Here is a 27512-nt window from a genome sequence, read left to right as displayed (position 1 = left end):
GCATTGCACTCTGCAGCAGCACTGACCTCGATGGAAAATGAAAGCATCACTTTGCTGAACGAACACACGGACTTAGAGGAAGGTGTGAGACACTGTCAACATTCGACAAGTAACTTGGAAACTGCAGCAACTTGTCAGAACCAAATCTGTTTCTTTGCTCTTTAGTGCAAACAAAATGATTTGGTTTTTTTTGCAATGTTGTCTTTCACAAACAAGGAAATATTACTGACCTCTGCTGCATATTAGCCACCTAGCAAATAATGGTGGATGTGTATACCAGTGTCACACTTTCTCCTCTTAGTCCCATGGTAGACAAAACCACCACAGCTGTCTGTCTGCCTCAATGACGAATATTCATATGGAGAGCAGAGAGAGTGAGTGTGGGCTGGAGAAACAGGAGGGAGTGCTGAAGAGATAAAAAAGACTTGGCCTTGATAAAGAAAAGAGGACGATAAAATGAAAGAAACAGAGAGGGAGGGGGTGATCGATTCAGCAAACTGAGAGACAAAAGGAAGAGATGCACTCTTTTTTTGTTTTCTTTCTCCCCTCTGCAGAGAGACATAAAGAGAGGACAGGAAGGAGTAGGGAAAAAGAAAAATCCAAAGTGAGAAGGATCAATTCAACGTACAATAGCAAAACGCGAAGGCCACTGCAATTACCTTCCCCGTCTCACCCTCTCCTTCATCCCTCCCTCCCTCCCTCTCTCTGTTTGCTGCAGATTTAAGCCGAACAACATCTGCACGTCGGCAGCCTTGATGCAGCGGCTTGTTGCCACGCCACATTCCACAGCTCGCTCTCTGCGCTGCAGCTTTCTGCGAGGCGTAAGATGAATTTACATAGAAATAGAAAATTAGCAAGAGGCAAGCATGAGGGGAGCCGATAATATGAGCGACTTCAAACCTGCAGACAGTGTTGCATATTCACTTCTCACTGCCTTGAGTCTCTCTGTGGGATTAACAGGTGTGATATTTTTCTTTTGTTCATTCATCTTTTTTTTTTGTTTTTTTTTTGTATGAGAGCTTGTGAAAGACTGTAGTCCGTTTCTTATGATTAGTGGGTTGTTACTGTGAAGCACGTACACAGTGAGGCTCCTTCAACACGTCTGTTTACGTCCCACTGCTATCAGAGGCGCTGCAACAATCTGCTGTCCCGTGCAGATTAATGAGAAGAGCAAAGTGCTAACAAAGTGCGAACACTGCTGAGGCTGACTGACTATTTTCTGTAGAGCTCTGATGACTGGCTCCTTGCATTTAGGGTTTGGTTTCATAATATGAACATGAATGTTTCTAATACTGACTTGTATAATCATATGGCAAATATTCACTATGTTCAACTGTTATGCAGAGACCGAACAGTTAATATTTGTAAACCAACAACTTTAATAACTAATGTAATTCATTCATTTGGAGAGAAGTTAACAAAACACAATATATCATCATATCATCATATCATATTGTGTGATTTTGTTTTTTCTGTAAAATGCCAATCAAAGGTGCATTTATACACTTAATTTAATACTTTTGTGTCATTAATTTTTACCTTTTTTAAAAATGTTCATTGAAAACATTATTTGTTGTTGTTGTTCTTGACATTTTATCCTTTACTGTGAAGCACTTTGTAGTCTGTTTTGATACGAGCACTTGATTAACTTTCTGACATTTAATAACGATGACTGAGATATCACCGTGCATGATAGTTTACAACAACACGGACAGTAATGAATTAATGACATTGGCGCTATAAATAGCCGTACCTGCATAACGACGGCTGCTCTATCAATGACAACCTTGCTGAAATTGCTGAACCTTGCTGAATTTTTCATTGACAGGTCCAACGAGTGATGGAGCAGGCAGAAGTATCAATATGCAAACAGATCATGATGGATGTGTGTGTGTGTTTACATCCATTTATGGCTAACTGTGGGAGTGGTAGAACGTGTGCCCAGTTTTTAGAATGACTGGGATTTATAAAACAGACACGACACAGCTTCGGTTGTGAATCCACAAGGAGATTTATGCATCTCCATCTCGTCGCCGCCTTCGAACCTGCATGTTTTTTGAGATATGCTGCCAACCAGCGGACGAATCAAACGTAACCTCGCTCGTAGAGGTACTCATCAGAACATCCACCATCTTGTGCATCGTTCACTCCAGATTTCATTCAGAAATCTAATTGCAGATCTGAAAAATGTTCCAGTTTTTTTTTTTTGTTCAAGTGGCAACATTTTCAGGATGGTTGTTTTCTGAGGTAAGGAGATGAGCGGCATGGTGGTGGTGGTGGTGGTGGTGGTGGTGGTGGTGGGGGGGGGGGGGGGGGGGTTAAAAAAAACGGAGCCGAGGGATAAAAGAAAAAAGTGACAGGCAGCGAGGGAGGGAGCCGAAAAGATTTTACCCATGAACCCTTTCATCCTCTGCACTCAAACACTCTCACGCACACACACACACACGCCCACTCTCGCGCATACACACACACACACGCGCTCACTCTCGCACACACACAGAGTGTTGGTGTAGAAGTGGGAGGATAAACAGTGGCGTACGGCGATGTCTGATCCCTCCTGGCGCTAATGATCACATCTACCATCTTTATATCCAAGTGACTCTCTGCTAATGAGGTTCTCCATTTGCCTCCACTACTCCTCTCCTCCGCCTGATCTGCCATCTTTCCTCATGTTTCTCTCTTTCAGTATTCCCGATTTTCTCTCCTTCCGTCTAATGTTTGCAGATTTATAGAGGATTTAGACCTTTCTTTCTTTCTTCCTTTCTTTGTGTCTCTCCTCACCTGGTGCTTCATAATGCAGACTGCTGCAGTCTTCCAGTGCATTTAAATCTTTCATTTCTTCTTTTTTTTTCTTTTTTTTGCTTTGTATTCTCTCTTTTCAATAAACCAAACCTCTTCTTACAAGGTCAAACACACACACACACTCCCACACACACGCAATCCATTCCCAATCTTAAGGGTGTATTAATGTGAAATCATCATCTTCATCCTTTTTTTTTTTTTTTTTTTTTAGCTGACGCCGTTGGTTCGGCTTGCTCTAAAGGCAGCCTCCTACCTACCCACAATCCTCTGCTCCCAGCACCTTTCTGCAGAGCCGCCACAAAGAAGAAGATTATGTGACAGTTGGCAGCATGCAGGCAATCGCTCCTACAGTGACGGCACTTTCATGTTTCCCCCCCCCCCCCCCCTCAGCTGCTCTGGTTTAAGACTTTTTTTGTGAAGTTTTCAGTTTCTTTTCCTACATTTTTTTTTCATCCCTGGTGTCTCCCTTTTTTTTATTTTATTTCTTTTTCCTTGAAGAGCTTCATATCTGTTGGGAGAAACTTTTCCAGAGAGGACGGGAGAGGAGGGTTTGGCGTCCGTCCAGCTGCTGACTAGAAGGTCCTGTTGCTGCAGCTGCTGGGCGAAGGGTTGAAGGTCAAAGCCAATCTCCTGTTCATGACTACACTCAGGCAAACCCTGTGAAGGAGCAGGGATCGGAAGATGCCGGCTTAACACATAAGTCCAAATCAATGTCAACAGCAGAGAGGAGGCGATTTGATTCAGGAACAACTTGGAACGAGTTCAGGGTTTGAGTGTTGGGAGTTTATGAGGGCCAAAACTGTCAAAACACTTACAGTTAATACTTTGAGAGAGTAATCTTTAAGCTTTTGGCTGTTTTTATAAGAAATAGAGACAAATGACATTCAGTCATTTCTACTGGAAAAGTCTCAAACAACATTTAGATAATTGCAGCCCGCAAATTTGAAAGTTCAACTGGCATTTTCTTGGGTTTTTGATGTTGTCATTGGGTATTTATGTCAAAATGACTTTGCAGCAGTGAGGATCAACCTTTAAAAAAGCAAATTCAAACTAAATTCAAACTGAAAACACAACACTTATACTTGCCATCATCATCATCATCAGTAGTAGGGAAGTATAAATAGAAAGCTAATTTACAGAAAAAACACGATTAAACAATTAAGTATAAATCTGCCACTAGAGATGTGCTGGTATACTGTTTTTACTATAAAACAAAACATTCTGATGGTAATATTACTGCCAACCATTTCCATTACCGTCATTACCATGATTATTGCCTATTTCAGAGGGCACTGTGAACACAGCACAGCTCTCATGTCTTTATTAGCGGTTTTATTTGGGTAAATCCCTAGAAAGTGCCTTTTTACCAGGCAAACAGACACAGCAGGACCATAGAAACTGTCTGGTTTATCTCGGTACTGTGGCCATGACTCCCTACAGAAATGCAGCTGTGGTTGGTATTGTACGAGTGATCAACAGTGTGAAGGATTTTTTTTTGGTTCTTTCACAACTATTAGCACCAAATACAAATTAGAGCATGCAGAGAATCTAACAGAAAGAGAATTAGGTGTCTTAAGCTTTAAACAAGTTTGTGGTGTTTTAAGTGTTTTGGTTAGTTCATTTATAGGGTGCTGCAGTGTACAGTTTACTGTGCAGTTTGTTCAGGTTGATTAAATCCAAGGTATTCATGGTGTGCAGTAATTTTACCATATGGTAATATTTCAGAATTTTTTCTTTTTTACTCAAAGCTGAGAATCTTTCAGTCTGTGGGGACATTATGTGATTAACAGCAATCACAATGCATTTGTTGAATAATTAATAGCAAGAACTCAATGAGATGAATCGGTTTTGTTTTTAAACACTCTTTAGAGTTTTCTCTGAAACATCCGTCCTCTAAAACACTGAAACTGAAATGTTGGAGCTGCCTATTTGCTCTCAGATAAGTTAAAATTACGGCCACCGTTAGCTAAAATACAGAAAAAAGCACAAACTAAAATACAGAATAATAACTCCGTGGGATTAAACCAGGGTTGTATTGTTGTTTTCTTTTGTTTGTGCATCCTCACATTTAAAATATATTTTAAATATCCATGAGTACATTTAATTTGCGTGTTAATCTAAAAGATTTAAACATGTTTTTTGATTACGTAAGATTTTTTACGTAGCCTTTAGTGTAGCTTTAACTCTTCCTGTACTTGCAACTTTTAATTCATCTGTGCACATTTATGCAGATCAAATCTGTTCTTCTCATTCCAGTCATTTAAATGTATTCATCATTTATTGTTTACACATTCTGGCATACCAATATGTGTCGGAACAACAACACAGAGAAGATATTTTGTCTAATAAGCAAAAGCAACACAAACGATTTAATCCCATATATGTAAAATACTGTATTCCATACTGATAAATTAGTTAGACCTGCAGGACATGTGACCTGCTTGTTGTGTCATCCCTTCTCTTTCCCTCTGTCTTCTTTCCGTCTCTTATTGCTCCTTCATCCCTCCATCTTTACATTCCTTCCCTCCCCTCGTCTTCTGTCTCTCACTATGTCAGAGCTGTCACACCGCTAATCATCATCCGTCCTCTCGTCCAAACTCTGTGTAGCGTTCCTTCCAGGTCACAAGGCCGTCTGTCAGTGTCTGTTGTCATTGGATGCCAATATGAACACACACATACACACACACACATACATACACACACACACACACACGCTTGGGCAAAGATATGCATGGGTTCACAATTTTGGTCATAGTCATGTGAATAATGTGTGTACAATCCCACACAAGCATATACGTAAACAGATAAACACACAACACAACAGACACATGTACACTGAGGTGTATGTACACACCTACATGGACACACACACACACACACACACACACACACAGCGAGTTGAAGACAGAGGACAACTGTTGAGGCTGCTGGAGTTTGAACTTTGAAGTCTTAAGCAGGGGACTTTAGCTTAATCTGCCTCCTCCTGATCCACAGGCTTAGTCACCTCTCTCTCCCCTACTCTGCCTCTGCCTCGCTCGCTCTCTCTGTCTGTCCCTCATCACTCCGTCTATCTCCAACCGTCTGTGTCATCCCTCTTTTTCCGTCCCTCTCGCCGTCTTTCTTCTTTCATTCTCTGGCCTGTCCAGAAGCACAGAAACCCCCCTGCAGGTTATAAATAGCTGCAGGACAGAAAAGTCGGGGTACCGTGACTGACCAGTGACATAGTGCCAATGTATGAATATATATATATATATACACACACACACACACACACACACACACACACACACACACACAGACTTTTCTGTATACACTTGCATATATAGCGCTTGCATACACACGCAAAGATTTCAGGGCTTAACCAAGATTTTAGCTTATTTTGTTCTCGCTATGCAAATGATACACACATGAACATATATTTACATATATAATATAAACTGTATATACACAGAGACACATATGGGAAGAGTTAAGGCTTGTTTTATGTCTTTGTTGCTTTTCGTTTGTAATTCTGCACTTTAAGTGGTCTGCTGAACAGATTTTCTCCTGAGAGCATTAAACTTGTCATCATATGGATGTAGACACACACACACACACACACACACGGCATGAAATTACATAATTGTACTGCATGTGACTTTCTTCCTTTAATAATTTAAGTAACAATGCCCCCTATTTAGCATTTATAGTCAGTAATATAGACATTTTATGAAGGGTTAATAACACTGTAATGACGTTATAAGTAGCTATAAGGGTATTTCTACATCATATTTAATATTTTATGTTTACGAACGTTAAAAAAAAACGTGTGGTCAAAAAATTGTGAAAATGTGGCGCTTGAAGGTTCATTCTTGACCTTGAAAATAACTCAAGAAGAATTTTCCCTGAGCTTTTAGTTGCATCTCATGGCCTTCATCAGCAGCAGGTTAGTTGCTTAGTTGTCATGAGAGTGAAGAAGTAACAAGAAACAAGAAAGAAACAACATATTATTATATCAATTTATATAGTTTATATTCATATAAAATATGTATTCAGATTTTAACTGTTTACACACCAGTTATAGATATGATTAAAAATGTCCTTATATCTGCTCACAACTACATTAAATGTGTTGTAAATCATCTATTAATTGTCAACACTGCTCAAAAATACATCTGATTGAAGAATCATAATGTTCCTGATGTGTAAATGAAAGTTAATTGATACATTTAAAAAAGCAACGACTGTCACTTCGAATCACTTTTTAAGTTACCGTTAAAAAAAATTGCGCATATTTCCTTTAAACGGCTCGCCCCTCTGCTGCATGGCTCCGTCATTACATGCATGATGTGCAGCCAAGATCTGTTCAAACCCACAAAACTTTCATGGAGGGCCCAAAGTTTCCAAAGATACCAAACATGTCCCATTGAATTGATGCTCAATACATCCAGAATATTTCCATTTGATGCACGGTTTAAGTACAGCAATAAAAAAAAAAAAGTCTGGATTTGAATATATTTCAGTGGATATACGTCATATGATGGAACTTGAGTGAAGTCTTGGAACAAACAGATACAGAATATACAGATGTGATTGGTTATTGGGATGAGATTTCAAAAGAGGGTTGAAAACTGTCATAAGTTTGGACAAATAATCGGTTACATAACACAATATTCCCTACTCTTTCTTCCTCTTCCCCCTCTTTCTCTCTTCCCCCTTTCTCACCTTTGTTTATCCCTTTTCCTCCCCCCTCCCCTCCCCTCTCTCCGGCTGAAACCACTCCCCATGTGGCAGAAATTTCTTCCTGCATATATATCATACCTACTAAATATCTGTCCTCACTCCTCTTCACACAGACGTCATAAAGAAAGAAACAGAACAACAGAAAAAAAAGAGAAAGAAAGTAGGAAAGAATGAAAGATCATAGACTAAACAGAAGGAGGGAAAAGAGGAAAGAAAGCAATATGGACACTACAAGACATCACATCTGGACTCCACTTCATTTGTGTTAAACAGAGCAGTAAACTCTGAGTTACAGCCAAGATATTGTAATGTGCACACTCAATCATCAGTGTTTTGGATCAGATAAGAGACAGAGTGTGTGTGTGTGTGTGTGTGTGTGTGTGTGTGTGTGTGTGTGTGTTATTCTGCTAAATCAGCACACAGGCAGAGACTGTAGACTACAGGACTGACAGGAAAAAAAAAATAGATAAAATGTTACGTAAGAAGCTAAGAAAGCAAAATACTGTCAAGACACTCCTCAAGAGTGCAAACACCCGGATTAAAAGTAGAAAAAAAAGAAAAGAAATAGAACACAGTCGACATATTGTCAGCGCTCATTTATCTGCTGTGGTTTTCAGATTTATGTCACTGAATTTATACTCATTAAGTTCTCTCAGGACCGATTCCATTCATTAATTTACTCACAGGGTTGTGTTCCATCTCAAAACACACAAAATTGCTGAGCTCAAATGTTAAATAATCTTGTCGTCGATTAGTTAACATTAAAAATAACATCCTTGTTATTTTTCCTAGCAGAGCGGTTTACACGGTAAACTTTCACCAACTGAAATAACAAATGTCTCCAGCGGTTGAATATGTGCTGCTGCAGCTAATTAATTCCATAATTAAGTTGGAAAAAGGCCAAATAATTAAATTTGTTTGTTTGTTGTCTTGTTTAAGTGTTCTCAGCTATCCGGTGTCTGATAGATTGATAAACTATTCATTCATTCATCGATTAATTCATTCATCGATCGTCAACACAACAGAACTTGGCCTGAATGTTGGCGTTTCTGAATCATCGTTTGGCCGAAGCTGCATAGCTAGTGAGCCAGGCTCCATGTTTTCCTGACATTAATGGTGAACTTCCTGTGGAGAGAAGCAATAACAGGAAGTAGGAAACAGGTGTTGATGCCAGAGGTGAAAGGTCAAAGGAAACGGCCGCAGGAAGTGGCTGAAGGGAGCGGCCAGGAAAACGAGCAGACTTCAGTCAGCGTGTGTAAAACGCTCCTGTGTGTGCGTGCTCGCTATTCGGCGCTGTTGTCGTTAAGGCTAAACAATGTCAAAGTGCTGCTGCAGTGTTCAGTCTGAATAAAGGCCAGAACGGGCCGGCCCGTGCCAAAAATAGCCCCAGAATAATACCACAGCGAAACCACAGGCCATTTACAGCTGATCTCACAGGGGAACGCGGCTCGGGCTCTGCAGCTCACTTTGAAACACCATAATGCAACAATAATGGTGGTGAGAGCATGTTTTACTGGCAATATGAATACAATATTGATGCAGTAAGTAGGTGATGCTTCACCACATTACACATAAACACGGTATGGGAGGTCTCCGGGGTGTTTATGTTATTACCATCACTCATCTTTATATGCTGCCTGAGAAGTTCCTCCTCAAAGACTGAATTATACAGTATGAAAAACAGCAAAGTAAACAGGGACAATCACAAACTAAAACTCTGATGTTTAACCAAACCCGCTCATAAACCTAGAACTAAATTGTTTTCCTAATGATGGGCAACACTCTCACACCAGAGACTCACTTCCTGTATCCTGCCTGTGGTTAGGTTTAGGCAACAAAAACACTTTGGTTAATGTTAGTGAAAGATCTTGGTGTGGCTTAAATGTTAATAAACATGTGGTGCTTCAAGTCATTGCAGACTTTCTTCTGTATTAAATCAAGACATGATCTTTCCCTAACCTTAACCAAATGTCGCCGGTGTCTAAACATAACCATTAATATCGCTGTAGTTAATTTGGCAACATGACGTTGACATGTCAATCATGGCAAAATGCCTCAATTTCTTTTTCATGGGAAAGTAGTCTTGAAAATTAGCAGACATACTAGAGGAAATACACTTATGGAGTCAATAATTTATTGCGAAAAATAAATAAATATGTGTTGACTTTGTATTTGATGAGCCAGCACCTGGTGGCCGTCGGAGGAACTGCATCTAAAAAGCATTTCCACACTGGCAAACTGGCCTGAGATATAAAAACTATGATGTGGAATTAGTCTACCCAGTGAATATTTTACATTTATTTATATTTTTACTGAGTGCCATTATTATAATAGATTGAAATAACTACTTTGAGCAACAAACTATTAACTCCAATAATTACTTTACATTTTGTCCCTCACTGGTTTCAATAAATTCTTAAGGGCAGGCTTTGCCCTTTCCAAACAGTGATTATCTAAATTTAAAAGGTAACATTACAACGTGCTGCAGTGTAAACACAGAGGTGTGACGGTGTTTTACAACAGGGTGCTTGGTGGGTGAACAAAAGCAAACACTGAATAATAAAAGTAATAAAATCCCTCTATAAATTCTCTTCAACTATATGTCATGTCAGAGCTCATTAGGGTCGGTAAAAGAATTTATTCAGCTCGTAAATCACCTCCTTCACTCCGTCCGTTGCCCCGTCATGTGGCCTTGGGAGTGCGACGTGTCGTCTGTCTATGTCGTTGCTGCTCTGTTTTTCTTTCTGTCAGCAGCTGCTTCTTCCAGCGAAGCTCTCCGTCACTCCGCAGCTGTCGGCTAACAAGAGTTCAGAACCGCTTCCAGCTTTCAGTCACCCGCTCAGCTGGCCACAGTCTTGTTTTTAGCATCTGTTTGTCCTCTCTCTCTCTCTGTTTATCCATCTTTTATGTCATCATCTCTGTGTCTCCATCTTCATCTCAGTCCGTTGTTCCAACTCTCTTCCTCTTTTTCACAACGTCACAAAACACCCTGCAAGCATCTTGTCTCTCTCTCTTACCCTCTTTTAGTCTCTCGGGTTAACCGGTAATGCCAACACCACATGCTACAACAGCCGTACTCTTGACAAGAAGAAGAAGAAGAAGAAGGAATTGTATCCGCAACCTGAAATAGACATCACCGGCTGCATTGCACTGGACACCAATTCATCTGTTAGTAGTGTGTGTGTGTTGTGTGTGTGTGTGTGCTTTCATATGAGGTTCATTCATCAGATCAAAGTGAGTTTGTCTTGTTTTGGTTACAACAGTGTCTCCACAATGACAGCTATGCTTTTAAAACCCTATGAGGATACTGGAGATTCTACTAAGGCTTCTCAGCTTACTAATAGTCCATTGACCATAAGTGTTCCTGTTGACCCTTGAAGCATAAGAGATAAAAATCAGGATATCTCAGCCTCTGCTACATTAATCATGACTGTTTTAAAAAACTGTCTCTCACAAACCCCAAACTTCAGTGGAAATAGTTCAAAACCTCACGTGATACGTGCAAAAAAGAAAAAGAACCAACAGAAACTCAATGAAATCCACTCTGTCTTGCATTTTAAAGCATTGCAACACATCTGACAACACAAGATAAGTTGCTGTGCTGCTGCATGTAGCAAGAAAACAAAAGTACTTTTACTTTTTTTTTTTAACTTTTAAAACAAATCTACTTACTTTTCAAGGTTATATAATTAAATAAGTTCATAATAAGTCCTTCACACTTACTGTTCTCCTTATATTTCACCTCAAGTTAGAGAAAACATTTTGTGAATCCATTTGAGTGTCATATTTATACTCACTTTCACAACTTTTCTAGACTTTAAAATAAGGTTCTTTGAACGATGCTCAGCTGTATGAACTGTATTTGAACAGTGGAGGCCTCCGTGTGTCCGTCAGGGTTGAAGAAGACAACTCTCCCCATCTTTGGTGTGGGGGGTTTCTTTTTCCTGTATGTATCTGTGTGTCTGTATATGTGTCATGAAATACCGCCCAAACCCATTTAGTCGCCTCTCCGAGATGCTATAAATAGCCCAAAGAGCAACAGGGGGATTCGCCCTCTATTATAAGTGTCTTAATATCAGCAGCTATTAGCCTGCTTGTCTCCCCGTGGCTGCTCGCTTGGTCCAAAACAGCATTACTCAACTGTCAGTCAGCCTCAGGCTCAAACGCTCACGGTGCAGAAGATACAAACTGAGTAAAAGACATAACACGCAGGAAACAGCCTGGAGAAAGAAGGCGAAAGCTGCGGTATTGATTTCACTATTTAATCCATTTCCGGAGGACAAACAGCATATAGAGGCTGGAACTTTTAGTGCAGTGTTTAGGATGTGGTTAGATTTACAAATACGTCATTTAAAGGCCTTATCTAGCGCGAGCCGGATCTTATGACCCATCATTAGCAGCTGATCTCACTAGCGCTTTTGTGGCTGAGGAGATGTTCAACATCTACAGGTGTCATGTTCATGTGTCCATATACTTTTGGCCACATGCCCAGCCTGACAAGAGTCAAACTTAAGATTTCTTTTTTTGCATTAATATTAGAACAAGACATCAATTCTGCAAAAACAAAGGAACAAGACACCGTATGTGCAAAGTAATATTGTTAGTTAAACTCTGCAGAGTGTGTGTGGGCTCGAGAAATGTGTGTGGGTGAGTCGGTGCGTTCATGTGTATGTGAATCCGTGCACCCAGTATTGATTAATTATGCATAACACTCTTTTCATAACTGCACCTCTGAATTGTGTACTCGGCAAAAAAAAAAAAAAAACCCTCTATATCTGGGGACTGTGTGTATATATGTGTGTGTGTGTGTGTGTGTGGGTACACGAGTCTGTAATTATTCAAAACTATAAAGGCGTAGCTCTCCTTCCCCTCCCCTCCCTCCCCCCACCGCCCCCAAATTCTGCTTATGACGGAGGATGAGAAATCGCAGCGGGGGAAAACATATGCAACACTAACGCAACACCAGAGCTGAGAGATGAAGAGGAAAAACAGAAACTTCTGGGGACATTTTTCAAAATTTAATTTAGTTTTTTGCCAGGAAGCAGATGTCATCATTTCAGCTTTTTCATAATGATTACTTCTTACTGTTAGTTAAGGTTTGTTTAATGTGTTTTTCAAGACAAGTTTAAGTCTTTTAGTGCCACTATATTGTGTGTGTGTGTGTGTGTGTGTGTGTGTGCCCACAGGCCTGGTTGAATGCATCGTCTAGCAGGCCTGAACAGTCAATAGATGGAAACAACGCCAGACCTGACTAATCAATAGAGAACAATCATGAAGAGAGAATGATGATAATCACTTAAACAGACTGGGATCATAATCAATGGGCGCACTAATTGTCCTCCATCACACAGCTGGTATTGGCACTCAGATTTAGTTGTACAATCTGCAGCGGAATGAGCTTCATGTGAACTGTTGAAATTAAAATAAAAAAGTTTCTTGGCAAAAACCAATTTAGTGAAACCGTTTATCAAAAGTTTGTGCGGCGACTTTATTTCATTGGTCTTAAAGCTTAATTATAAACTGCTGATATTAAAATGTATTATGAGAGCTGCAGCTGTTGAATTCACTGTTACAGCAAATAGTAACAGCAGAAATAGAAAATCTATGTAAATAAAAACGAAAACATAACCTGTAATTACATATTAGATTAAATTGCTTGAAGCTCACTGAGAGGTGGAGGTATAAAGCAATGAGAGAGTGATGAACTAGAACGAATAAAACAATCCCATCTTTATTTTTGTTTAAATTACAAGGTGGTCACAATGTACTGTCCAGTGCAGACGTAGATGATCACACACAATATCTTAGTATATGACCAGAAAACACCAGGAACAGGTTTCAACTCTTCAGAAACCCTCTATGAGAATTAAGCAATGAAAGCTATAGGAAGACTCTCTTTAATTTACTATATTATCTTCTGCAGCCCCTCTGAAGTCTGATTTTTGAATAACAGACAACTGTCTTGCATCAAATCATATCACTTTACAGGCAACTTGTTAATTTTTTAAAGCAAATTAAAGCCACCCAAGGATTAGAAAATTTTACAACGAGGCGCCCCCCAGTGGTACTACGAAAAAAGACACTGCAGCAGACAGCTAGGTGTGCCGATACACCTCATCACGCCTGCAAACACATCTGACCTGAAGACACTGAGATGAGTGGGCAGCAACACATAGACGTTTCACAAAGACCGTCTCACTATAAACAAAGTATTATTCCATCAAAACAAGTGGAAAGATACTGAAATCAAATAAAAATTCCACACAGAGTGGCTTTAACTAATGCCACCTAGTGGTTAAAATATGTTAGTGCAAAGAGTTACATTAGAAGAAAATGAGTGTAAAAAATTTGTTTAGAGATTGAATGTAGTTCTGTTTAAATATTTCATGGCAGATACTTCTGTCCATAATTATTTTGTAACAATAGAGTCAAGGTCAAGATAACCTTCATTATCCCAGACAGGGAAATTCAGGTGGTCAAGATGTAGTCATAAAAACAGATATAAATAAATACAACTATACAATATGCAGTCCGCCCCTTCCATCCCCCTACCACACACACACACACACACACACACACACACACACACACACACACACACAGAGCATTTCCAAGCACCTTTGCTTTGCATACACTAACACACACAAAGACAGATAAATACTTCATATACAGTGGACTACATGATCCCCGTGAAACAAACAATGCATCAGCATTAGAACCAACTAATAAGATAAATTTAAATATATTGCCCCATGCAAAGAATTACCATTGCACATAGCCCCGGCCAAAAATACCATCAAATCCTCTGCTTTATACTGTCCCTCTCATTTAACAGTCTAATCGCTGAAAGAACAAAAGACTTGCTAAACCCGGTTGTTCTTATTTTCCTTTGCAGGATCCTTCCTTTGGCCCGATAGCTTAGTTGGAACCTGTTGTGTAGCGGGGTGAGTAAGGTCTCTGAGGATGTGCTCAGCATTACTCAGAATGAGGTCTTTACACAATTGAGCAGTGTCTTCATTAAGACACTTCTCACACAAAACCCATGTGTGTTTAGTTGTGTGAGAGAGAGTGATCAGGACACTCGCTCACACTTCCTCCCTCAGCAGGAAACCATTTCCTGTTGGCGTGGATGTTTTGGTTGCCGACACGGTGTGTGTGTGTGTGCGTGCGCGTGCGTGTGTCCATTTTTTCACCTCTTTTGTATTCCTCCCTCCCTTATCTGTTTACATGCGTCTGCTCGCCTGTTGTTATTTTTTTAACCTTTTTTTTTTTTCAGCTTCGCTCAAACAGAAAATCACAACTCGACCACAGAAACACACACACACACAAGCAAACACTTCCCTCCCTCTCTTTCTCACACACACATCCTGTCAGGCGAAGCACAGCTGACAGCATGCACACACACACACACACACACACAAACACACAAACTATAATATACACACAATATTGTATTTATGTTTTCAACAAACTCATGAGTAACCAGGGATAGCCTCGGTTGCTCCAGGTTTTCCTTGAAAAGAACAGAACAGAATAGACTGACTAACCTGTTTGATGCGGTCGGGGTTGACGGTGGTCTGTGGCTGCAGGATGCTGACCGGCTCTGTCTTCTGGGTGCTCTGAGGCATCTCCCTCACCTTCTCAGCGATGAAGTCATGGACGCCGTTCAGCGCCTCCACCGTCCCCTGGATCAGACACACCCGCTCTGTCGTTCCTGCACAAACACACACACATGGACAGGTAAGTGTATGAGTCAATACTGGCTCCTTGGAAGACATACAAAGTACAATGTATGTACTCTGTGTGTCTGCATCGGTTGCAGACGTGCAAATATTCTGAAGAGGATGCGATATGATCACATCATCAAATGGGTGCATGCAAAGTCTTTTATAATGCTCTGGCACATCAAGAACAATAAGAAGAAGAAGAAGCAGTGGAACCTTATTCAAAACATTTATTTCCATAACACCTTTGCACATCACTTCTTTGTACAAAAACAGGTTCACTACGTTTAGGAGTTTTAGCACTTGCAGCTGTTCCTTCTTATGAACATTTTAAAGTGTTTCCACACAGGCGGGAGCAGGTAAAGGTTTGATCTTGTGCAGGATATGTTCCAATTCTGACTCGCACACTCTGTGTTTTCATCATTTTTATGTGCTGTTGAATGAAAATGATACCGGCCCTGGCTCAAACTGCTGTTAAACAAAAAAAACAAAACAACAACTGTGCGATAAGAAAATATACCAGAAAACTTTAATGATCCCTGCAGGGAAATTAGGTTGCTGTGCCAGCAAATAGTAACAGCAAAGAAAAAATGAATTATCTATAGAATAGTACATAAAAAATGAAAACATGCAGAATGAAGTGTGGTGGATGATATTTATAGCTTGTAATTACATATTAGATTAGATTGCTTGAAGCAATTTCACACACAATACTACTATTATAAGATGGAGGTGCTAAATCAGTGAAAGACTAGCGAAACAAAGTGCATATAGAGTGCAACGTTTAAAAAACATTTCCACTGCATCTTCTTTTCCTGAACGTATCAGAAACTTTCAGTTTACGTCTGTTTCCAGGACGTGGTCCAATCAGGAAATGAATTCCCCGGTCACAGAAAAATAAAACATGGTGCGATGATTTCCAAACTGCTTCTTCAGTTTGGGCTGAACATGTGTGTAAGCATTAAAACCTGTATCTTCAAGATTTATATCAGCGCCACATAAACTGGCTAAAGCCTATTATAGAAATAAAAAAAGGCCGGGAGGTTGAGAGTATTTACTCTTTACTACTTCAGCAGTAGGAACTGGGATTTACGTTCACTAAGAAAGTCAAAATACAGCCGGATATTTGCAGGGAATACACAAAACACAAAGAAGAAAAACTCTATGTTTGCATGTGCTAGTTCATGTGTTTATATTTGTGTGTGCTCATGCTGTCTATTGTGCATGTGTCTTTGTTTTTCTGTTTTTTGTGTGACCAAACATCCAGTGTTTACAACATCAAATGCAGAACGATTGTTGGTTTATTGGAATTGGCAATCAAGTAGAGCAGATCATTTATTACCAGTGCAGTCTATCTGTAAGTCGTAGGAAATGATACTTTTTTTTTTTTTATTGTTTTGTCTTATGGGTGAAGACGCCAACCGTGAACCGCAACATTTCCGGTTTGAAGACAGAATTCCCCTTCTCTTTCTCCTGATTTACTGTCTGTCATCTGTCTACCGTCGTCTTCGATAAAAGCATGAAAATAACAAAAATAAATACATAAATGATTAGAAACCAATGGATACCTGAAACACAACAGCATGGCTTGCAAAAATGATGATCTGTGATGTGATTTGTAAATAGGATAAAACTCTTTATGGAATTCATCCCTTTAACCTCACAGTTAGCGTTTTATTGCAAATCTGATGTGCGTGAGAGAAGAAACCAATAATATTAATAAGAGAATGAATACATCAGTGTTGGATCCAGAGAGGAGGACTAGTGCTGACGGACGGACAGACAGACAGACAGACAGACAGAGGGTGTAACAGAGGAGAATCTAGGCCAATGCAAAGCCTCTCAGTCCAGTTGTACATCAACAACACACAGAAAGTAAATCTCTTGTCAGCTTTCTCTCTCTTTCACCCTTTCAGCATTTATTGTCTCTCTCTTCTCTTCTCTCTTTCTTCCTCCCTCTCTAACTCGCTTTGTTTCCCTATCGCCCCCACCCCCCCTCTCTTCCTCCTCTTCCTCTCCCTCTTCCGTATCTCTCTCTCTCTCTTTCCCTCCCTTGACTCCATTATTTGGCGGGATCTGTTCTTATCTCAACCCAGCAGCGTGTCAGTTAGCACTTCTCGTCTCCATTGTTGGACTGGCTCAGTTTGGCCCGGCCGGGCCCTCTGTGGCTGCACTGGGAGCAGACGGATTGAGGGAAGAGAGGGAAGAGAGGGGATGAAAGATGCTGGATGTGTGTATGAGGGGGGTTGAGAACTGATGGATGCATCATGTCATAAGGGGCAAAGAGTTCAAGAAGCCAATTTAAGGACCCTTCTGATAGTGCCTGCTATTAAATTTCAGACCAATTAAGTAAATAAAATTAAGAAACAGAAGTCAAAGCAGCCTGATGAGTCCAACCAAACACAGACATGTTATATTTATGATACAGTAAAAGTGCAGACAGCAGGAAATTAATTGTCGGTGAATGTCCAATACATGTTTTCCATTCCTGCTCTGCATTAATCAAAGAGAAGATACCTTTACTATCCTTTTTACTACTTTTAAAAAGCCTTAAATGTGGACTTTCTCATAGTAAGGATTCGTGCACACGCTGTAGACAAAGAGTAAGAAACAGTGTGGAAGGGTTGAAACAGCAGGGGCTAAAAATAAAAGCATACACAGCACGTTCAGGCATTTGCAGCATTTGGCTACCTGGCTGTGCTGGATCTTTGTAACGCCTGTTAGCGTTATAGTGGTATTAATTCCCTTTCCTATTTTTACAGTGTGTTGACAGCAGTGACAAACAGTCTCTGTTGACAGCAGCTGAATGCTTCGGTTTGGCCAAGTGAGCGTGACGATGAGCAAACAAATCACATAAAGTAGGTGTTAGCATGATATTTCAGGTGTAGCCTCCATGCTGAGTTAGTGAACGTCTCATTCTTCATTTTATTATTAGTGAGCAGAGTGACATGGCCAGTGGAGTGTGTGTGTGTGTGCCTGTGTGTGTGTGTGTGTGTGCTGATACTGAGGAAACTGGGCCTCGCCTCTCCCCGACAGCTGGTGCCCTCTGGGTAATCTGGACTCGTCCAATCAGAGGCGAGGATTAGCAGGCCATTGTCTTGGCATGAGTGTGTGAGTGTGTGTTTGTCTTTATGTGTAGCTTGCGATTGTGCATACATGCCTTTTGTTAGTGTGTAAGTGTGTGCGTGCTTGTGCAGGAGTGTAAGTGTAGCAGAAAAGGCCACTCTGTCAGGGGAGATCAAATTGAAGCTGCTGTACAGCTGTGCCGCTGCAGCAAAGACCTCCTTAATGTCATTCCAAAATATTTACCTAGAGATCAATGAATAATCCTATATTACAATACAGATATGATTGATGCTTTTATCTCAGGGGCTTTAGGTGCATTGCAGTGGTGGTATGCTAGTCCATCAAAGTGTTGCTGTGGTAACACTGTTGGTGCATAGAGTAAATGAAGTCTTTTTTAAAATGAGGAACACATTAGTTTAAAGCAGGAATGTGTCTTTTTTGGCCACTAGGGGGCAGAACAACACACTACAAGCTGCCAGACACAAAGCCCGGACATAATATCACCTTGTAAAGATGTCATGGCTAACATACATCCAGCAGACATGGAGCAACAGTAATTTGGGGTTGTGATAGTGTTCAGATGAAAAATATCTGCCTCTTTAGCTGCTTAAAGTTCAGTTTTCTTCACCTGCTAGTAGCTAACTTTGTCTGTCTGCCGTTCGGTGCTGGACGTATAATACACAATCATTTCATCACAGTTTGTTTGCTGACAATCAGTTAATCAGTTATTTTCAGAATCTAAAAATCTTAATTAATGGAACTTGAAATTAATTTTTGCTTTGCGATTTTATCTCCCTATGTATCCAAAAGTTGTAAGGGAGGAAACACGAATGTACAGCTCAGTACGATCTTCTTTGAAAGGGCAGTTTTGTGCGTTTCTCTTCAATGATCATTGGTTAAACTTTATGCTAGCTTACTGATGTCTCCATATTCCTCATGCAGCAAACACACACAAACTCACAGACACAGACACACAAATGCCAAACCAGCGCCAGCACAAAAGAATTTACACATCCCTAAGTGATCCAGAGCGAGCTCTTCTGGCAGTTACCTCTGTACTGGTCCCACTGGTGCAAGACATCACTTTGTGTGTGTGTATGTGTGTGTGTGTGTGTGTGTTCCTCCACTCTCTTTGTGTGCGACTTTTGCATTTCCCCTTGTAAAATGAACCTGATCATTTGACATATTTATGGCTCGAAGCTCCAAACTTGACGTGATGCAGCTGCTGAAGCAATATCTGTTAAATGTTGCTCAGACTGCGTTTATGCAACACAGCAGCAATATTCTGTATATATAGGACTGATATTCACAATGTGCACAGGCACAGTCGACTCAGGAATCTTTTCCACTGCAGGAAAATTAGGTAACATGAAGCCATTGTAACAAGTTCTACTTTAATTTCCATTTTATTACCAATTTAAGCACCTTGTCAAGAAGCCAACGGCGCTGTCAATCCTTATTGGTCAGGCAAAACGTTTCATTACATTGTTAAGAAAGACCACTACATCAAACACAAAACAAAAAACCACCATTTGCAACCACATGTGCAACCACAACTATTATTCTAACATCCCGAAAGTTTGGACTATGTTCAAGGTTGATAAGGACTTTGGGGAGAAGATGGAACTGAGAAACTAACCAGGGGATGTTACAGTGTTTGGGAAAAAATTAGTGATGCACCACATGGCAAGATAATGGAGGGAAAAGATTACAAAAAATGAAACAAGATTATAGAAGGACCGAAACAGTAAAAGTGGAGAAAACCACAAAAGAACACAGGCTGTAAAATACAGTACAGATGCAACAAAAAAGGGAGTGCTAAAGTCTCACAACACTCTACGGAAAGTTTCAGGTCAGAGTTTTGTTAACATTCCTAAAAATAAAACACCTGTAACTGTGGCAACTATGGACCTTTTTCACAGCGGACACTTTGACATGGCAGAGCAGGAAAAGCACAGGTGCAATTAATAACATTAATAATGACTCAGTTCCATTTAGTTTTTCCAAATTCATGACCGTGGCATAGTGCATGAGGTTTCAAACTGAGCCATCGTCAACGGTATGACAAGTCAAAAATGTCTGCTGTGAAAAAGTAAAATCAGTAAAAATCTGTTCAGTCATGGTACTGAGAAACATCTTTGGTAACAAATTGGCGAATGTCAGTAAACACACGCTTTGCAGCTCCGCTTCACTCCGGTGTCAGACCGCACAAGCCTTCAGCGTTGGGTACAAAACGTTCAAGAGGTTCAATTACTGAAGGCTCTTATTCCTATCAGAGGATGAGGAGGACTGAAAAATGAAAAAAAGCAAGAGTCTGTGAAATTCATACCAGACGTGAACTTCAGCTCGCTATCTCCACGGTGACCAAGTGACCCAAGTTAGTTTGACACCAGAACACTCATCATGATCATCATCATGATCCAGGCTTTGGACCCTGTTGTTTTTTATTAAAGTCTAACTAGCATGACTCACTCCTTCCTCCTCTGCTCTCCTCCTCCTCCTCCTCCTCCTCCTCCTCCTCCTCTCCCTGATGACCAGTGAGGCACTGGAGGCAGCAAGACAGAAAGCACAGAGAGCTGCTTCGCCTCTGATTTCTGACTCACAGTAATGCACAGCAACATATGCACGCTCGGTATGACCATACTAAAGAAATTCTAATAAAACGTCCCTCAGCGCTAAAAGTCGATCGCAGAGAGACGCGCACATGTTAGCATGTCTTAAATCAAAAGCAACTCGATCCTGCGGTGGGAGGGGATGGCATGAGAAAACTTAAGTTTGAGATCGTAAATGTGTTACATGCAAATAATTCAACAACCCAAGAATAACAGAGGTCAGAATATCCTGTGGCGTAGGCGCTCATCGGTAACAGCGAGAACAGCGGTGTGTCAGTGTGACCTCACGCTGACCGCCGCAGTGATGTAGTTACAGTGGCTCCTCACTGTAACAATGACTCGGTGTCTCTCTCAGCTTGTTAATTGCAGCAGAGCGGTCAACCTGCAGCCAGAAGCCGTGATTCACTCCTTCCAGCCTCTTCCAGCAGTGGGTGGAGAGAGTTGGCCACTCTGGGCTACCATAGTTGTATAGCAGCATAACTAGTTTAGAGGTGTTTTAAAGGCGAGTGACAGCCAGGATATCGATTTCATACAGAGACCAAGATTAAACACCAAAATGCTTATTTTACATCTTAAGTTCAGTTCAACCGTCATAGTGAGCACTACTCAGCCAGTGAAAATAGTTGTAAAATTTCTTCTGGAGGAGCTTTTATGTTTTTTTGGAAAGTCTAGGAAAATAACCCCTATGATGTCATCAGGGTTATCTCAGTTTAGATTTTGAGGACTGCAATTATTTTTACAGAACACTTACATCACAAAATGTGAGCACGGTGTTTGAAAGACGCTATTATTTATCAGTCTAATAAAAGATGCTACATAATTGCATTATGGGAATTGTGGTATCCAGTGTTTTTGGAGCTATATTAGGAACTAAATTTAAATTTGTCCCTTTCAAGCCTCCTTAACTTTGTTGAAGTATCCCTTTAAATCCCAACTTTCTTAGAGTAAGCTAATATGGTATCATGAAAAAATGATCAGATTATGTAATTATATAACACTGTCAGGCTTATTTGTTGTAATATTTTTTCCCTGACAATGTTATATAATTGAAGAACCTATTTTTCCTTGTATGTACATTTTTTGTCATATATACATACTATATATAGTTGACAGTGCAGAACCAAACCAACAACAATATACAGAAGCTTTAGTTGTTTCTGTCGTGTGCCTCTAATGATAAAATGAAAGATAAAACTCAGTCAGAAAGTGAGTCAATGCTCAGTTGACCATTTATATATTTATAGTTATGAATTTACAGTCCTTGATATAAAAAAAACCCAAAATCTGTGACTTTCTTTCTTTAACATCTTTAAAGTCAGAAAGCATCCAAAACTGGAAGAAATGTTATTCCATCATGGTTTATTAATGTTGTTTTTCAGCTCAGACAACCATTAAAAGACATAAACAGGCTGATTTGGGGCTGAAAACCGCCAGCAGCTCAACAAGAAGTTGTCAGATACATGCTGGTAAATTCCTGCAAAGTGACCCATTTGTAAAATAAAAATAAAAAAAAATAAAAAAATCAATAATTTCTCCTCAGTCCTTTAAAGATCCCTGAAGTTTAGTTCCTCAAACTTTTTGAATATTTGAGAAATGTCAGCAAAGAATAACAGAGCAGATGAGAAAGAAGAGATGAGATGTGACAGCAGCGCCACAGGTCTTGTGTTCACAGGTACATGATGTTCATCCCCTGCTATGCCGAGATGTACAGCTTTTTCACTTCCAGCGCCACGCCGATGGTAAAAAAAAAAAAAAATCAGCAGAAGAGAGAGACAGACAACTGATAGAAAGAGATACAGAGATTCACACGACTTCTGTCACATCCGTAAAACATCAAGAGATGGGGAAGAGAGGGGGAAAAGACAGAAAATGGACAGAACCTCAGAGACGGAGAGGCAGATCGGCGCAGAGTCACGACAGAAATGTCAAAATGGAGTGACACCAGAGAAAGAGGGAGACGTACAGAGACGAACGGAGAGACAGACAGACAGGGGCGCGGAGAGAGAGAAACCTCTGTGAAACCTGTCACAACAAAGTCACGTCAGAGAAACAAGAGAGGAAGAGAGAGAAAAAAGGACAAGATATGGAGATGCTGCAAGATGTATAGAGAAACATAGACAGAGAAAGATAGAAAGATACGTGTAATGTAGGATGGAAGAGACGTTGAAGTTAAATGTTGTTATGAGGCTTTTATGTGACGTCTGAGTGGCAAAAATGCTTCATGAATAACATAAATGATTGTTATTTATTTGATTTTATTTCAGATTTCTAAGCTATGCTTTGATTTTCTGTTCTTTGTTATGTTTTTCTTCCTTTAATGATTTATTCTGCGGCTTTACATGGATTCATGTCACGCCAAAAAAAAAAAAAAAAACGCAAGCTGAAACGGAGAGAGTGAGACGGATGCAGAGAGACGGATCAAATGGCAATCATGAAGAGAGAGAGAGAGAGAGAGACGGAGGGATAGATGGAAATACAGAAAACATTATGATGATGAAAAGGAAATCCACACAGAGGGATACACAGAGAGACAGAGAGAGAGAGAGAGAAAGAAAGAGATAGAAAAATCCATCTCTCGGTATAAAATAACCTCCAAGGCTCCATCAGAGCTGATTGGAAGCAAAGTGAGATGTGGAGGCTGGTTTAATGTAAGCTCATTAAACAGATCTCCTTAGGCTGCGGATAAGCTCAGTTTAACTGGCTACCTTTGATCAGATCTGTTGGATTAGTCGGCTGTTAGAGGTGCAGCTCAACACCTTGTTGTTCCCGGAGGGTTAAAGAGTACGGCTTATAGGACGTCAACCTATGGATAGACGAGAGAGGAACTAGGTAAAGTCGAAGAGATGAAGGTCAGCTGCGGGTGCAGTTGTCCCGGTTGCATCGTCAGTCTCGTGAAGTTTCCGTTATGAGAGGAATGTGAAGCTGAACAGGTGTAAAAACTCAATGAGGTTCACTTGAGAGTGGAGCTTTAAAACAAACAAGCAAAACATTTCATACGAGAGGTGTTATCTGGATTCAGTGTTTTATAATAATTAAACTGACAAGAGTGAATATTTCATCCAAGCACATCTAGACAGTCATCTCAGACTATTATTACCAAGACAAACCAATATCTATCCATTATTAGGTCCGACCCAGGATTCATTTTCCTCAACAACAAAGAGGCAAAAGTTTGATGACATATCTTCCAGCGAAATGATTTGTGAATCTCAAAATTAAAACCACATCAGTTCATTTCACTGTGAAATTATTTCCTGTCTCGTACCGTAAAGCAACAAAGCAGAATTCCCACAAGAAGTTCTTCTGTAGCGCAAAGATAAAAGTTTAAGACTGAAGAGGCTGACAGTCTTCTCTGCTATGGCCTTTGTGGACTGTAATATACTAATGTCTCTGAATTAAAGTAATGTGGTAATGCATATTGATGTTTCAATGCTACATGTGGTACCTTTAAATCCATAAATCGTGACCAAACATCACCTTCTGTCACACGATAAAGTGCCCTTTCCAACCTGCTCTTACTCTAAATTGAAATTGCCTCCGTTTCTCAAGCACAATGGTCCCCTATAATGCGGAGAAAAAAAAAGTGCTGACAATGACCAAAGGGCCTCTGTCAGTGAGAGATGGATGGATTCATTGATTGACACCCCAATACCCCGATGGAAACGACCGCACAGACCTCAAGATCCAATTAAAAAGGTTTTATGGTCTAACGAGCAGGCCCAGCTGTGGGGACAAAAGCAGAACCGACTGTCCAAAAAGTGGGATAGAGAGATTTTTAATCACTTAACAGCAGCAATAGTATGATTAAAAACAATAGATAGATAGATAGATAGATAGATAGATAGATAGATAGATAGATAGATAGATAGATAGATGTTACATAACTGCTGCTGCAAAGTTTTGGCCTGCAACTGTAAACCAGCGGAGGAGGCGGTCAATCTTCACTCCTTGACTGATCCTGCTGTTACCTTGGCAACTGACAGTCTCAGCCCCCAACCATGCACACACACACACACACACACACACACACACAGAATTGTGCATTTACGCCAAACACACACTCTTTTATGCAGCTGGGCAGCTGTTGGTGATGTCATGAGTTGTTCCAAAAGGAGAGACAGTCTGTGAGTGTGTGTGTGTGTGTGTGTGTGTGTGTGTGTGTGTGTGTGTGTGAGTGAGAGAGAGAAAAAGAGAGAGAGAGAGAGAGCATGACTGCATGTGCTGATGTAATCAGGAGCACTAAGGAAACTTGGACCTGTTCTCTGCTGCAGCCGACCAAGTCCTCATTAGAGAGAGAACAGATAGGAGGGAAGGAGAGTAGAGGGAGCCGATAGATGGAAGGAAGGATGAAAGACGGGTGAATGATCGGAGGACGAAAGGAAGAAGTAAAGAATAAAGCTAAAAACTGTAAAACAAAGAGAGGAAAGATAGAAAGATCAATCTAAGAAGAAAACCTGAAAAAAAAGGAAGTAAAGAAAGAGGGAAGTAAGCGAGGGAAAACAAAACTGTAAAGGGAAGAAAACAAGCGAGTGAACAAGAAAAAAAAAAACAAAAAAACAGAAAGAAATCCGGACTTGGTCCAACACTGCAGCTTATGTGGATGAAAATGTGATGGTTGCTTTGTAACGTGCTGGCAGAGAGCGCAGCTTGTCTCCCCTGAGTGCCTACAGGGCTGTAACACGCACTCTCCCACTGGCTTCGAAATCATTTACACCAGACAAAATCATGGTCAATTAGGAAAAACGTATTAAATCCTGGAGTTACTGTGGTCAGCTGGCCTGTTGTGCAGCTTTTACTGGTCTACACCGACTGTAAAAACAACAAAACAGGGAAAACAAAAAGTTTTTTTTTCTCAGGTATGCTGGTGTCTCCCTGGGCTGAAGTGCAAACAGTCTTAACATAAAAGGTTTCATCTACAGTAGCTTCAGTATAAAGCTTGTACTACTAGCCTGATGCTATTTTGTGATAAGAAAATGCCTTCTGCAGAAAATAGCTGTAAACCATGCTCACATTGCTCCACATGAGACCTTCACAGCACTATAAACAACACTATAAAAAGTATGAAAACATATTAATCAGCAGTATTTAGAGGACCAAAAAGTACCCTAAAAGTGCCTTAACAATCCCAAAAGTATTATTGAAGGTTTCACAAAGAATCAGAGTCACTATAGCAACCATAAACTACCACAAACAATACCACAATGAACCGAAAAGTACAGAGTAAACGAACAAACAAACAAATAAAATATTTGTGGTGCTTACATACGAAACATCCAAAAAAAAAGTACCACAATTACCACCATGTATCATAAAATCATAAAGGTTTCTTTTGTATCATTTTGAAAAATAAGATTACTGCAGGAATAAATAATAAATCTCATTCTTTTATTCTGATTTATACGTTTTTTTTATTGTAATAAAACAGATGGTTGTGCGAGCTGTTACAAAAAAACCAACCATAACTAAAATAAGCACCAAGAGAAGAAGAAGAGAGCAGAAGGAAAGTGCAGAGTAGAAGAAGAGAAGTGGACACAAGACAATGTCTTCTGTGGAAAATGTAAGTTGTGTTTAACATTAAGGCTTTATTATCTGTCATTTCCTGTCCACTGCTCTTCCTCTACTCTGCACTTTCCTTCTGCTTTCTTCTTCTCCTAGTGGTTTTTTTTTTTTGCGTATCATTTTTAAAGCAGCACCATGGACAGTAAAAACATGGTTTCCTGTCAGCCACCCTGCCTTGCCCTCCCTCAGTGTTTCTGCTCACTTACTTTCCCCGGTCTCCTTCCTCTCCTACCCCCCCCACCCCTCTCCTCCTCCTCCTCCTTTATCTGTCCTGAGGTCCAGCAGCGACAGAGCACTCGGTGAGAAGAATAAGGCAACTCTCTAAAGAATAACAAAAGAAGCTGGAAGAAAAGGGAGGAATTCCTCTGCTCTGATGTAACGCTTTTCACTTGGAGAGTCCTGCTGCTCTCCGTCCAGTCTCCACCTCCGAGTCCTTCACTCCTCCAATCCACAAAGTCCCTTTGCTGGGTATCTGCGCCGTTCATAAAACTACACTTTTTAAAAATTCTTTAAGATTGATGGAAATCCATGTTGTGTTTTGTTCTCTTTTTTCAATTTTTGAAGATTTTGAACGCATTTTTCTATCCATCCATTGACATTCTGAAAGGATACATTTATGATTGTGCGAAAAAACAAAGACAGCTAATTACTTTTTTTTTGGAAATGCAGACAAATAAAGCTGTAATTGCATGCAAAAGAGTCTCTCAATGACTGTAACTTTTTGACGATTATGCTAAGAGCTTCCATTGCAAAGATTTGAACTTGTGACTTGTGTATTTTTAAAGGAAACTCCTCACTTCCTGTTCAGATACATCTGTCATTTTCAACACATTTATATGTTCAGTTCAGGTAGATAAATTAGCAGAAGCCCTTAATGCAACACACTGCAAGTTTTACTGCTATTATCGAGTTTTTAATACTTTTCTAAGCTTTAGTGAAACAGGATTTGCGATCGTGGATGCGTTGATACGTGTCAAATCCTTTCTTAAGAGCGCATCATCTTTTCTCCCACTGTTTTCTCTATTCC

At 40.2% G+C, this 27512-nt stretch overlaps 1 protein-coding gene across 1 annotated transcript in view; it reads right to left on the bottom strand.

Annotated features, from left to right (window-relative positions):
• The window catches only part of nova2 (NOVA alternative splicing regulator 2), an 89482-nt gene that overhangs the window by 13719 nt on the left and 48251 nt on the right, over positions 1 to 27512 (bottom strand). The window contains exon 4 of the mRNA XM_067595393.1: positions 15072 to 15238. Coding sequence (XP_067451494.1) covers positions 15072 to 15238 — 167 coding nt within the window. The remainder of the gene's footprint in view (positions 1 to 15071; positions 15239 to 27512) is intronic.

The sequence above is a fragment of the Thunnus thynnus genome, chromosome 7 (genome assembly GCF_963924715.1).
Source record: "Thunnus thynnus chromosome 7, fThuThy2.1, whole genome shotgun sequence".
In the NCBI taxonomy this organism is placed as follows: Eukaryota; Metazoa; Chordata; class Actinopteri; order Scombriformes; family Scombridae; genus Thunnus; species Thunnus thynnus.
The sequence above is the reverse complement of the archived record's forward strand: the minus strand, read 5'-3'. Positions and strand labels throughout refer to the sequence as shown.